At 32.8% G+C, this 15,451-nt stretch overlaps 1 protein-coding gene across 4 annotated transcripts in view; it reads right to left on the bottom strand.

Moving 5' to 3' along the window:
- Positions 1–1,473: 1,473 nt before the first annotated feature.
- Positions 1,474–15,451, bottom strand: part of CPSF6 (cleavage and polyadenylation specific factor 6) — a 58,391-nt gene continuing 44,413 nt past the window's right edge. For 2 of the 4 annotated variants that reach the window (XM_070755686.1, XM_070755688.1), the window contains 2 exons: positions 13,450–13,639; positions 1,474–1,893 (listed from right to left, as the gene is read on the bottom strand). In XM_070755686.1, the coding sequence (XP_070611787.1) occupies positions 13,453–13,639 (187 nt within the window). In that variant the 3' untranslated portion in view covers positions 1,474–1,893; positions 13,450–13,452. Of the gene's footprint in view, positions 1,894–13,449; positions 13,643–15,451 lie in introns of all 4 variants that reach the window. The other 2 variants (XM_070755685.1, XM_070755687.1) reach the window with 2 other exon arrangements.

Raw genomic sequence — 15,451 nt, 5'->3', positions numbered from 1 at the left:
ACATTTCCACGTAAATTGATAATAATATTCTTAACAGAAGCCAATTTCACATAAAATGTGTTAGATCAAGAAAACAAACCAAGAATGAATCATAAGAATGTCCAATGTACAAAAATGATAAAGGCAACCATTATAAAAATATTTTAAGTGAACATTAACATATCCATACAACTCCAGTTATTAACAACTAAAAATTAATTTGAAATAGAAAAGTCTATACAGTAGGTTAAGTTGCACTGACTGAGCTAAGCACATGATAAAATGACTTTTATAACAATGTAAAGTAAGTCATATTTGATAACCATCAGAGAGAAATATTTTATTTCTATTCTGAACAGGATTATTTATAGAACCAGTATAGTAGTTTGACTGTTTCCATGTGCAGCTAATAATGAGTGGATGCATATTTACTTAAATGTAATTCTACTTTTAAAGGGGTTACTCATAGTAAACTGAAACCAAGATCCAGATAATACTTTATTATGTATATAACTGAAACACACATATATTTTACTATGTATGCTTCAATTATCGGAAAAATTGTAGATGTGTCAAGAATGCTATTTTAAAACTAATATTATACAATTGTATTAATTAAAAAATCCAAGACTGATTATGGTTTTAATCAAGTTATAATTGCAGAAGATATATAGTGTATTTAATTTCATATCTCAGCAAATTTATAATCCAATTTATTAATATATTGATTAAATATTAAAAATAATTTATTAATTCACAAATCAATTACGGTAAATTTGGGGAAGTAGTAAACATTCACATTGTTGACAGCTTTGAAAGAAGAAATTAGGCAGGTGCAAGTAAGAATCTAAAAAGTTTGTTTTTATCAACAAACATTGCTGAGCATGACTATAAATTTACTGTTGAATCTGGAGTACATCAAATTTACCTCTGCTTACTAGGACAAACTACATTTTACTGATTACAGAAACTCCTGGCATTTTATTTTTTATGTTATTGTTTTTAGGAAACTCTTTTGAACCTACGGTGTACAACTGTGTGTCTATGTATACACTATTAGAGTATTTGGAAATAGGACGCAACAAAAAAAATAAAGAATAACCATCACCTGAAAATGCTCAATATTTTCTTTTCTAACATTTTGTAAATAAATATGGGATATTTAGTTCTGTATTACAACAGAAGTATTTTTTACACTTTAATTCAACTTAAGCTTAAATCTTTTCCAATGGAATTTCAATCCACAAGGACCAGAAACATGAATTTTTGGTACACCTTTAGCATGTTCAAAAACCATCTATTTAAAACTGGCTATAAACTAATAATGTGATTTATATTTTAGTTTCATCATAAAGTTCATCAAATACAATAAATTGATGCATTTGTAAAAAATATGCATTTTGTTAGAGACATTTAACACCATTAAATATTGCTGAACAAAAGACGCTCCCTGAGGTGTAAACATCAAATAACTCGAACAGATTTACACATCAGCCCCATCAAACAGTTTATTACAACACTACATCTATTATAATCAAATTGGTGCGCTTTACAGACATTATCTTTAACATTTAAACAAGAACCAACTACTATAAAAACAAGCATTTACTTGACTTTTTTTCCAATTGCCTGCACATTTTAATTGTCAAATATATATATAACCAGTAATAGTTGCAAAAAGCTATATGTTTTAAATCACACAGGTTCCTTCAAATAAAAACAGCTAAGCAACATAAAAAGTAAGAGAGCTACTGGTTACCATATATGCAGATTTGCTTTATTCAGATCTATTCCTGTTCAATTTATCCATGAATCCTTTTACAGCTCTGTTCGATCACAAGAAGCAAACTGCCGGACAAGCCTCTTTCCACGAAGTTACATTTCTTTTCTGGTGAGGTGCTCCTCTTCCTTCAGCTGTAATGTGTTAAAATTTGTGATGTAGATTTTGCTAGATCCCACAGCAAGCAAAAATGGTGGTTTAACTATACATACACAATTTACAAACATCAAATCTATTTCAGCATAAAAATAAAAAAATGGAAACAAGAATTTGTTCAAAAACCTTCCCAATTGTAGGTTGATCATTTTAGAATCATATTACAGAAATATATAGATACCAAATTTTGTAAAAATTAAACATAAATAGGAATGTTTCTTCAAATCAACATTCAAAAAAGTACACAGAGGATTATGCATCAGCCAGACCATTTTGTTACATTGTTTAACCATTTTAATTTTAAAAATGAAAGTATGTGAACAGCTAAATGATACAAATGTTAAAAACAAATTAATCTGACAGATAAATTATAAACAGTTCCTTTCCTCTATGTAGCTTTTTGTTCATGGTTGAAAATCAGACAACTAGATAATATGTACTGTATATGAACTAAGAGAAATGTGGAAAAATGAAAGGAGCTTAGCTCCCTTCTAAATATAGCTACACTCAAGTATGATTTGACTCTAAGGTGCAGTCATGTATGATATTCATAAGCAGCAATCAAATAAGTGTTTGGCACTTCAAAATATCAAAATCAACTCAATAGCAAAATCACTAAAGATTTTACCAGTTACATAACTTTGCTATGATCACATGGAAAATTTATTTTTGTTTGGGATGCACTGAACAATTCTTTAATATGTACTAAAATAGATACCTGTGATACAAACAACACCCCCCCTTTTAAGACAATCAAAGGATAACATGTTATTTCTTTTCTTCAGAAGCTGTATCAGAAACTATTTTTAAAAGTTTGCTATTAAGTGTGCACTAACATGAATTCCAGAAACAAAACACTCAAAATTTATACTTCATATCTTTAGATTCTATTTCCACACTTTTTAATAACAATATTATTGTATAATATTCTGTATAAAATCTACAGTAAATACACAAATACTGTTTGGTAACTATTGTAATTGATATTAAAAATGATAAAAATACATTAATACATCACATGTTTGTTCATTCCTATGTCCAATTCTGGCAAAAAAGCAATCTCCTAAATGTTTCCAGTCTTAAAACAGAAATTTTAAATCTTACTGTAAAGTAAGCCATGTTGAATCGAGTGGAACATGGTTCCAAAAAAGAATGTTAGAAAACAGATAAAACATCAAAGCAATATTTTTTTTGAAACTCCAGAAAATTTAAACTATTTGCAAAAATACATATTGATATATTTTGTAAGCAGATATCAAGAATTTCAGAACATAAAGCAATATGCAGCTGCCATAAGGTCACTCTTATTACTGATACAGTTCAAATTAGAAAAAACAATTTAATTAATAAAAATTTCAGATGCCCTTCTCTGGTGTTTCCTTTTCTTCAACAATGTGTTTTAAGCAAGTGAGAATTTAATTTGTTTTCACTTTGAGTGTTAAATATTTGGATATTTTCGTCTACTGCACATTTAAAACCCTTTAAAAACTGTTTTTATTAACAAGATGAATTTAAATGAGCATAAATTATGTTATTTTAAATTATAATGCACAGATGGAATCTCAGTTTCAGAGGAACAAAATGACAACTGCAAAACTATTAGAATTTTCCATTCTGAATACAATGTCCATTAAATACCTAAAGAAATAAGCATGAAAAAACATAATAAACTATTTCTATTTAAGTACAGACTCCAAGTTTCTCAGGTATTGACACAGATTCTATTCTAAACTATTTCAACATAAATAAATGAATGAATTTATACTAACATTATTTCCATTGGTAGGTAGTATTTTTAAAAAAGCTATACTAGCATGTTGTAGACTGGAAATACTATAACATAAAATCAGACTAAAAGTCTGTTTCATATCCTGGAAAATATTCAAAATTTATAGGAGCATTGCTATTTAGAGATTCAATATTTTTAAAATTATTACAATGGTGGTATACTTTTGATATCACTAATTTTCTTTTCCTTCTACCAAATACATATGTTTTTATTGGCCAATTATTTCAGTGGAGTTGTCTGCTGCAATATGTAAATACAAGGCAAAAATCCAACAGTTTTTGCAATTATTCAAAGGTTTCACTGCGGTTTCACTAAATAGCAATTCAGTCCTTTTGAACAGTTCCTAAATAAAAATGTAAAGATAAGATAGGTTTAGGAACTGTGAAAGTGATTATGCAACTTCTCATCCTTTCAATCACTTCCTACCTTCACTCTTTAGAGCAATTTATTTCCCAGTCTAATAATCTCTTGTGATACCAAACCCAGGTGAATTACTTATTTTGATTTTTAAAAGAGCAGGCAGAATTTATGGACATTATGGAGGACAGATGCAGCATCACACAATACACAATCCCCAAAATCTGACATTTTTACAACTGCAAGCCCATGACTCTTATTGTAATTCCTTATATTCAGATCTTGAAGCCCCCACCGCAAAATTCTCAATGACATTAACACCCATATTGTAACATAAACACTTATTTTTCAAACATACATCACACAACCATAGTTGCAAATTAATCTTCTATGAAGACTTAAGCTTTCATGGATTATTTATTTTAGTGGATTAAATATACTTTATTTTAGTGGATTAAAATACTTTATTTCCTTGCAAATAATATACTTGGCTTTTCTGTTCCAAGGAGGTTTTAACTTTAGCATTTCAGCTTTTGGGAAGGAAAATGTATTCCAACAAAAGTCCAATTATGTATGTATGTTTTTTCTGTTATTTTACTTTTAAATACTATTAAATATTATAGAGTTGTATATTCAAAATGTAACTTTGATTATATGTTTTCCTTAGCTTTTACTCAAGTTAGATTTACTAGTTTTGTCTAGTATTTATCTGTTTATACAGCTACATTACAAGAATTCAAGTTGAGTGACTCAATTCTGGCTAAGTTAAATTCTATGCATCATCATGGGATTCCTTTGATTTGGCCATTTCTCTCTTCATGCAAAGGATGAAGAAGCCAGGAAGCCACAATTATTTTATCTTTATTTCAAGCTAGTTTTTATATGTCTGGACTAAAAGTTTTTATAAAAGTTTCCAGCTTGTATTAGGGGAAAGCAGCTTCCTACTAATTTATGTGGCAGAACAGATGTGACAAAAGCAAAAGAGATGCCATATTGATATATAGTTATCTGTGGTTAGGATCCGATAACCTAATGCAATCAGTCATAATTTCTCACAATTTCAAACTGTAATCATGATAAATTCCACTCAGTTCACAAAAAAAATTCACACATTTCTATATATTCACATTTGAGTTATAAGAAACTAGTAAAGCTAAAACTGCAGCAAATAAAATAGAACAATACTGTGAATTCCTTTAAAGGTTCTCAAACCACAGTAAGCAAGAAATGCACTCCAATATATTTGTTGAAAAAAGGAATTTCAATCCCATGTTTATCACTTCCAAAATCAAATTACTTCACATAAGGAAAGCAGTTCAAATCAAATTTTGTTATGAATCTATTAGAAAAGGATGATTGTCTTCACAACCACAATTATGAGAAAATGAAGGAACTGGACTAGCATAAAACCCGTAGTACAAATATAACAGCAAAATTACAAGCATGCACAAAATTGCTATTTATTTTGTCAATACAGGTATTCACAAAATAATTCTTACTAAAACTGGAAGATAATTAATTATATTTATAATTATTCACATTTTTTAACCACCAGTACTAAAGAGCACCAGTAAAATAAACATTATAGCAAAACATAAAACATACAATCACCTGGAACTGGAATAAGAATTTCAGATACAAATATCAAGTCATTTAGGTTTAAAAGAAATATTTTCTAGCAAAGATTTTAAACAAAAAATTGGATTATAAAAAGGAGAGACATAGTTGTTGCCAACTATTTAGTCCAATCAGCTATTCTCTCTATACATTTCACTGATTCTAGAACAAATTAGCATTGCCTCTCAAGACAGGAGTAACAATATTGATTAATCTAGCCATGAATATAGATATTTACTGCATCGGCCCAATCCATTTCATATTACACTTTATCAGTATGTCTTATATATATAGGCTAGGTCATCTGATATGTATTTCATATATAATTATTATGAACTTGTAGCTTTATTTATATAAAGTTTAGCTATTTTGCTAAGGGATGAATTAGTACAATTGTTATTCTTGGACACAAGTGTTGATTCTATTCTGCTAGATACCATTTTATTATGTGCAATGCCTGTACATAAAATGCTGAGAAGATGGAGAAATCTTATTAGGTATTGCAATTTGCCCATCTGGCGCAATGTGCACATGCTAAATTATAATTTCCATCATCCTCAGAGAATGTAATTACTGTATTTCCTATACCTACTGGAAAATGCAAACAATAATCCAACATATCTGGAAGTCACTAGATCATAAAAACTACACTGAATGTGTGAATACAAATATTCTTCCCAAGAATGAAACATTTTTTTCTTCGCAAGGAAAAGAACATGCTTTGAAAAAAACAAAAAATGTGCCACTTTAAATTTTACACAAATTTGACCAAGAATTATGTGCATTCAAAGTACTTGTAAATTACAATGAGGTTTGCTTATAGTGGTTTGAGAACAGAGGTAAATTTATTTTCAAATGAAGCTCAAATCTATCAATGCTTGGTTCATTCATCCTCTTTTTAATCAAGGTTGTAAGAACAAATTATGGTAAACAAACAAGTAAAAACACCAAATTGAAAACTTTCAAAATGTTAAGTTAAAAATCTTGTTTGTAATGTACATAATATGCACCAGAGTTTAAGAAAAAAATTAATTTCCTGCATTTTAAAATGCTTATTCATGACAAAGCATAAATATTAAGCTCATCACATGATATGCCATCATCTACAATTTTTATGCCTAAAGCAATTTTAGAAATTGTGATTATTTCTATGCAAGAATATTGCTTTCAGCTTTTAATCTAAATATGTGTATCATCCAACACAAATATGATGCTGTTGGCAGTTTGCACACTGATTTCTGAGATTTTTCTTAAGTACAAGAAAATAGATACACATCTGAAGTATTTACAATTTTCTTGTACTTTTATAATGACAATTTACAAAAGACATAACCAAAATACAGAAATTTATGAAAACGTCCAAAATAATCCAGTAGCCAGAACATTGTCAAGGCACATTTTTAAAAAAATGTCATTAAACACATTGAAACCTAGTGAAAATCCATTTTGGGATCATTCAATCATTAACCCTCAAACAAAATTGGAAAATTACATCTGATTTCAGAGGAACTACATAAATACAAGTAATTCCTGTGGCTGTAATAAATGTGGCTGATTATCATCTTAAGATTCAATCATAAGAAGAAAGAGAAAACAAATTTTTGGAACTTTCAAAAACTTTTGTTCAAAGGTGTGCAGTAGAGTTGTTGCAGTGTATGTCTGCAAGATATATGGTTTCATTTTACTCCTAAAAACTGAGTAGGAAAAATAAGTCTGAATATACTGTATAAACTTCAAAAGACCACATAGTAATGAAGTTTTGGGAAGTTATTAAAGAAGAGCTTCCGCAAACTGATTTCCTCAAGGTCTGAGGATGATATCTCGCAGTGTTTTTCCACCTAAGTCAGAATTTTTTTTTTTTCTCTTATGGGATGAAGAAGCTTTTGACACCAACCCGATATAACTAATTAACATATTTATATTTGGAAAACATTAAAAATATGCATTGTGTGTGTGTGTGTGTTTCAATATCCTTCATATATTTTAGGTTTGTACTAAAAATTAATTAAACTGATAAAAAAATTTGTGTCACTATGTTACAAGTATATTTGGTTATATTTCCAATTACCAGATGACACATCCAGAATGAAAGATTATGCACTGCTGATATGTATAGCATCTGATTTAATTAAAACAAAGACATCGGTAAAAAATGGGATTTAAAATTGTATCATTTATCCTTCAATAAACTCTTTGGATAATGTATATTTTTAGATGAACAACATGTCAATGCAGATGGGAAACATCAGTTAACATAAATACTGTGTAATTTAAAGTCTGAGATGAAAGTTTGGCTGGTTGCTCTATAATCAACAGATAAAATTTTGTTACCTCAACCATCTTCCTTTATATAAAAAATCTGGTACCTCATATAACAGAGATGGTATCATTACATTAAATTCAGAACTGTGCCTAAGATCATGCATCTTTTAAAAATAAAAATGAGTTTTATTTAAAAAAACAGATTACTTTTGAGTTTTGATTAACTTTGTATCTCTCCTTGAAACAGGCATCTAATTCTATCTCATAATGGCAATTGCTACTTATTTTCATAATGTAAGTTTTCCAATATCTTTCAAAACCCCCAATTCAAGTTTTCATTCAAATTCCTCCTAAGTACTAAAAAAGTGAAAATTTAAAACATTATATTTTGTGTGTAGATTGCAAATTATATAGTAATATATTTCATATTTTAGGAATTTGAATACTCTTCATGCTATTTTTTCAAAGTATAAAATTTAGAAGTTTATTGCAAGCATAAGGGCAAATCATTTTGTTTTACATTGTTTGGTTAATACTTAAATTCATAGAATTTGAAATTATTGTTCTGAAATTAGGTAACTGAAAGATTGTATAAACTGGAACATATGTACACAAAGAACTTTCAATGACATAAAAACAAATGATGGTTTCAAAGAAAAATTCTCCAGTTTGAATTACATGTGCAAGGATCACTCTGTAATCTATTCAAAATGTTTTAATAAACTGTAACAAGGGCCAAATTATTATATTTAAATGTAAAACCTCTTTTAGTTTTCTACTATCTATCACTGGTCAGGAGCCAGTGAGAGTTTTCCCTCATTGCAGTGTTTTAAATGATATGGAGATAGCTGAGCAAGAAAAAAAAATTGAAAACCATTTTGTAAAAGGAAAAACATAACTTTCTAGACTTTTAACATCAAGCCTTTCATATAAAAAACAGCTAGGGTGTATTTAATGTTCTTTAACTGATATATCAACATAATTATATTTTTAAGAAACATATATATCATATTTAATTGATATTACTCTTTCAGGCACTGTTTAAATTAGTACGATGTTCACATGGACATATTAGCAGGGTATTAGCTGAATATTAGCTGTGATTTCTAATTGTATTACTAAGCTCCTGAAACCTTCTACCTCAAAAATGTATTTATATCTCTTAAAGTCTTCCTTTTATTTTGACCCAAACAGAAATTAAATGGCCTTCCCATATGTTGACAGAATACAACTCCCACAATACATCTTGTAATATATCATTCCCTCTGGAATTCATTGTAATATATCATTCCCTCTGAAATTTGGGGATAAGTTTCTCTAAGATGAGGAGAGGATTTTTGTTTCTTCTTATCACTGACATATACCGGTACATTTTAACAGTTAAACATGCATAAAAGGTAATAGCTCTTATATTTATAAAATGAATAGCAAAACTATAATGATGAGTCTCTATGAAAAACTCAACTTATGTTTGTACAATTAATCAAAGTAATCACTGCACTAAGATCATAAAATACCTAACTAAGGGCCCTCAAATCTTCCATCAGTACATATAAAATACCCACCCCCATACTGGCCCATGCATCATTTAGTAAAATTCTAAGTATTAATAAATAAAGCTGTACTGTACTGTTGTACAGTAAATTCCAAGAACTTTTAGATTTGAAAGAAGTATTACAAATATAAGTATTGTGGATTAGTCTGCTTTGTGTACAAAGGTTTCTGTTAAAAAAAATCAATGAAATGAAAAAATATGCAGGGTTATCAAGTGAGGAAAGAGGCTTAATGAATGTAAGGTGTAAGGGAACCTGGACTGCTTTAAAAATACTGTAAATGTAATTCATACTTGCAAATAACAAACATTTGTAAACATCTTATACAAGAAACAGATCCTTCAGATAAAATTAAGTACGAAGAGCATGCAGGTAAACAATAAATATTAGGCACAATCTACTCAGAAAAGATCGATGATAATAATAATAAGAAAATCCAATACATTTTTCAGTTTGGTTTGTATTGTATTATTATTGAAAGAAATCATGAATTTCATCTGACAAGTGCAAAAAAAAATTATACTCAAAATGATACCTGTTATATAATGTGAAACAGCACATGGTCATGTTAATTATTCTCTACTTAATTAGCACGTAGGTAATACTAAATAGCTATGCCTACAGAAGTAAACAGTCTTTATTAGATAACTGAAAAGAATGTGGAAGTAAAGAAAAGTCAATTACTATAAGATAAAAAGGAATATAATGATTTTCTAATGAGGAACTTCAAGTAATTTTTGACCATTGGTGGTATGTTAAAATAAATGTTCAGGCTTTAAAAAAAGGGCAATAAACTGATGCAACTACAATCTTAAAGGAACGATAATAACTTTTAAATGATGAGAATCCTGGTGGTCCAGTGATTGGAATGCAATATTGCAGGCAAACTCTGCCTACAGCCTGGAATTTGATCCCGATGGGTCTCAGGGTTGACTCAGCCATCCATCCTTCCAAGGTCAGTAAAATGAGGACCCAGATTGTTGCAGGTTATATGCTGATATTGTAAACCGCCCAGAGTGTGCTGTAAAAGCACTAAGGAGCAGTATATAAATGTAACTGCTATTGCTATTAAAAGAAAGTGATACCCCAAAAAGTAGCTCACTGTCATCTAATTCACTGGAACTAAAATGTAAGTCAGCATCAACCTTTGGAAACCAAATGTTAAGCTACTCTAAATGTCATATTGCTGACTCTATCCTAGGCTACTTTAAAAAAAAAACCAAACTATGAATAATATTAAATACAACTATATATTTTCTTGGTATGGAAAAAAGCATGCAAAGGTTTTTATCAAGAGTGGGAAAAGAACCAAAAAGCAAGTTGTCAAAAAAAAAAAAAGCGACCCTTATGACTACATACATGAAACCATATTGATACCTCAGCTAGAATCCCATTACAGTGGTACCTCGAGATACGAGTTTAATTCGTTCCGGACCTGCGCTCTTAAGTCGAGCAGCTCTTATCTCGAACGACTTTTCCCCATAGGAATTAATGTAAATAATTTTAATTGGTTCCAGCCCTCAAAAAACTCACAAAGTTAGTCTAAATTATACAAAAAGAAATTGCAAGAATAAATGTAACTTTACTTATTAATAAGATGATAAGCTGAGAGCTTTCCTTCCCTTCCTCTTTTTACCCAAAACAATCAACATGGCAAACTTTTATTTTTATTCATTTATTAAACTGTAGTTATTTATTCAACTTCACTGCTACCCAATCCTGTAGAGGGAGGAAAGAAGGGAGGAAGGAAAAGGAAAGCAAGAAATGGAGGGAGGAAAGGAAGGAAGGAAAGAAAGAAAGGAAGGAAGAAAGAAAGGGTGAAGGGACAGGAACAGAGGAAGGAAGCAAGGAAACTTATGAAAGGGGAGAGTAACTTCACTGCCACCCAATCCTGTAGAGGGAGGAAAGAAGGGAGGAAGGAAAAGGAAAGCAAGAAATAGAGGAAGGGAAGGTAAAAGAGAGAAAGAAAAAGAGCAAGAAAGAAAGAAAGCAAGAGAGAAAGAAAGAAAATGAAAGAGAAATAAAAATAGAGAGGGAGAATGAAAGAAATGGAAGGAGGGAAGGAAGGAGAGAAAGAAAGAGAAAGAAAGAAAGCAAGAGAAAGAAAGAAAGAAAGAAAGAAAGAGAAAGAAAGAAAGAAAGAAAGAGAAAGAAAAAAGAATGAAAGAGCAAGAGAGCAAGAGAGAAAAAGAGAGAGAAAGAAAGAAAGAAAGAAAGAAAGAAAGAAAGAAAGAAAGAAAGGCAACTTCAAAGAAAGGCTCACTGAGCATCTCTCACTCTCTCTCTCTTTCTATCCCTCTCTCTTTCTCTCCCCCCTCTCCCCCCCTTTCCCTCTCTCTTTCTCTCTCTCCCTCTCTCTTTCTCTCCCCCCTCTCCCCCCTTTCCCTCTCCCCCCCCAGGCCGGCAGCGATGTTTTAAAACAGCCGCGCCGTTTGCGAGCTAACTCCTGAGGTGCGGAAGTTCGCCTTTGGCGTTTGGGCCACTCGGAATGTGAAATTCAAAACAGCGTTCGGATCCCCCCACCCCCAGCAGAAGCCAAGGACCCCCAGAGTGGGGCGGCAGGGGAGGCGACCGCCTCTCCACTCACCAAGTGCCGGGATACGAGCCGAGAAGAGCCGGGCTGGCTTACTTTCCTTCCTTCCCGCGCTGATGCAGAGCCACTCGAACAAAGCGTCACGCCCCCCTGACGCTTTTGGCGGCAAAAGAGCCCAGCGTCGCTTCGGAAGCCGCCGAAAGCATCAGAGGGGCGCGACGCTTTGTTCGAGTGGCTCTGCATCAGCGCGGGAAGGAAGGAAAGTAAGCCAGCCCAGCTCTTCTCGGCTCGTATCGCGGAGAGGGGCGGCATACAAATCCAAGTAATAAATAAAATAAAATAAAAAAATGTCTCTCCTCTCCCAGCTCTTATCTCGAGTAGCTCTTAAGTCGAGCAGCTCTTATGTCGGGGTTCCACTGTACTCTACATGCCATAAAGAGGTCTATTAAAAATAAGAAATTTATATTGACTGCATCAGGAGTTCTATTCAAAGCTCTATAAATAATCAATATTATAAATATATAACTGCTATTCAGAATTTCTAATGTGTAGAAAATACTGCATTAATCAATATTTTTAGTTTAATCCGCATTTAAATAGGGTAGTCAAACAGAACTTGAAAGATACAGAAATATAATTTCTAAACATTTTCACAATGTCTACAACTTCACTTCAACTAGCTTTGTTTTTTTTTAATATACTTAATCTAATGCTCAACTCTAAGAATGAACCCACTGATTTCAAAAGGTTTCAAGTTCAAACTAGGTCAGTTTTCAAGCATAGCAGCCACTGACTGTAATAGCTGTTGTTTCTTGAACCTCTTAGTTTCAGCTTTGGCTTCCTATTACTAAACAAAAAGTTTATAAATACTATTTTACAAATCTGTGGTTAAGAAGTAAAGATTATTCTAATACTGGCTCCTTAAATCCTAAAGAAAAACCCATGGTGCTCTCATTTTCTGTAAATATCTATGGATAAGGCATATAACAACAGGACCAGCTGGATCCTAAAAATCTGAATTAGCTATCTGGCAATTAAAACCACTATCACATCCCCCTGGGCTGTTCTGTTTTATGTATGGTTTGTCTGGGATGTATGACTGTTTTTTATATTAAGGGTTTTAACTGTTTTTAATCATAGGATTTGTACTGTGTTTTGCTGTTGTGAGCCGCTCTGAGTCTCCGGAGAGGGGCAGCATACAAATCTAATAAATCTAATCTAATCTAATCAAAAGAAATGCATACAATTAACAAAGGTGGGAAAGGGAAGAAATAGTTAAAGATACCACTATCATACTTACCTGACCATATCTTCCAATGAAAAATGTGTTCAGTACAGCAAACTGCTACACAATTCAAGAATATGTATTTATTACATTATTTCAAGATTAATATATTCATAATCTAGGAACGAATCTGCTCACCTCTTAACGATGACGATATTCTCGTTCTCTATCACGCTCTCGGTCACGGTCTCTATCACGGTCACGATGCCGCTCACGTTCACGGCTTCTTTCCCGGTAATAGTCATCATGGCGATCTCTGCTACGAGATTTATGGCGCCGGCTTTTCTCCCTTGATCTACTATGGTCTCTCTCCCTTGACCGTTCACGTCTTCTAAAAAAAATTACTTCCTTAATTCTCTAAAATCAATTTACATATCTTGATATAATCTAAAATTTCTTAAAGTCTTGAATAAGAAATTAGTCCAAGCATAACAATTTATGATGAATGTTTTGATAGTCCCATTGTACTAAGTAATGCAAGGAATGACTGTTACTAAGGAGATGAAATGGCAAAATAGATTTTTGCAGTACTAATTATAAATATGCAAAATGTTCTGGACACAAAAGCTTGATGCATTAAAGAGCTAGTTTTGGATTGTCCATGCATGAACCAAAACATGCTTCTTTGAATGTTTTGGTCCATCCACAAATGAAGCAGGGTTATTTTGATCCATGCATATGAATAAAACAAAAAGTTTTGCAGTCCAATGGATCACTGGCAACAACTGAAAGACAGGAGGGTAAGGAAAATTGTAGGATGATAGGAGATGGGTCAGTGGTACTTGAAGTGTCAGTTTCTGAGAAGGGAGAGAAGGGGCAATGTAGATCAGCCTTGTCTTATTTGCTCAACTGTATTTTATCTCACCCAAATCTGCAAAGTATTTCTTTTTTTGATTCTACTGAAGTACAGTATGGCAACCCTAGATTATCACCGAAGTGAGTAGGTACATATTTCCATATGTGGTGGATGTGCCCACTGTTCAAGAAATTTTGGAGGAGAGTTAAGGACATTATTGAACAAATAACAGGAAAAAAATTCCACTAAAACCAGAACTCATTCTCTATCAGGCACAAAACCACCAAAGAAGATAGACACTTAATATTACACATAACTACGGCAGCGAGACTTATATATGCCCAAAACTGGAAGCAGGAGACCCCCCCCCCCCCCAACTATCTTAAATCTGGCAAAGAAGATCTTTGAGGTGGCAGAGATGAGCAAATTGTCTCAGGAGTTACTGGACAAAGACAGTAGGGAATTCCACTGTACCTGGGACAGGTGGTATGTCTGGATGAAGTAGTTTAGTAGAGATCAATAACACAATCTTTGTTCTGAACTTGGAAATAGGCATGGTAATCTTACCTGAACACCTATTCTCATCCGGTGGAACCAGCCTTCAGAATGGGTTTGTCCTTGACCAATCATCTTGAGGATTGAGTCAGTCTCATTTGAATAATTGCTAGGATCTGCCTTGAGACCCCCAGATCTGACGAATCCTGAAGATTAGACTCAAGAGTGGAGGCTTAGGGGTATCCTATAAACTGTGTGGACTCCCTTACCTGTGGCTAGTTGCCAAGATATGAACAAGAAATAGTGTATGATAGAGAAAAACAGAGGTAGAAAGCAAGGGTGGGACTGAAGGCTGGTTCCACTGGATGAGAGAGGTGTTCAGGTAAGATTACAACACCTATTCTCTATCCTAGGGTGGAACCAGCCTTCAGTACTGGACATACCAAAACAGAGGTCCCAGGGAGGGGTGAGTGTCTTGTGCACCCAGTGAGTGTCCAACACTTTCTGTAGTACTCTCCTGCCGAAGGCGGCGTCCACAGATGCGTAGGAATCAATTTTGTAGTGACTGGTGAGCTGGGAAGGGTGAGCCCATGTGGCTGCCCTACAGACCTCCTCTAGAGATGCTGTGTGGACCAAGCTGCTGAAGTTGCTGTACTCCTGATGGAGTGTCCCTGAGTGTGTGCTGTAATGCCTGCTGCAGTTGGAAGGCTGGCTATTTTGTACGCTTTGGCGATGGCGCTTCTGATCCATCGCCCTATGGTGGACGAGGATACTCGATTCCCCAGGGATCAAGGATGGCATTCCAGAAAGACAGTCTTGGATTTCCTGAGATTCTTGGTACGGTCTAGA

Source organism: Erythrolamprus reginae, chromosome 6, assembly GCF_031021105.1.
Source record: "Erythrolamprus reginae isolate rEryReg1 chromosome 6, rEryReg1.hap1, whole genome shotgun sequence".
Lineage (NCBI taxonomy): Eukaryota > Metazoa > Chordata > Lepidosauria > Squamata > Dipsadidae > Erythrolamprus > Erythrolamprus reginae.
Note: the sequence above shows the minus strand (reverse complement) of the source record. Positions and strands in the feature narration are given on the sequence as shown.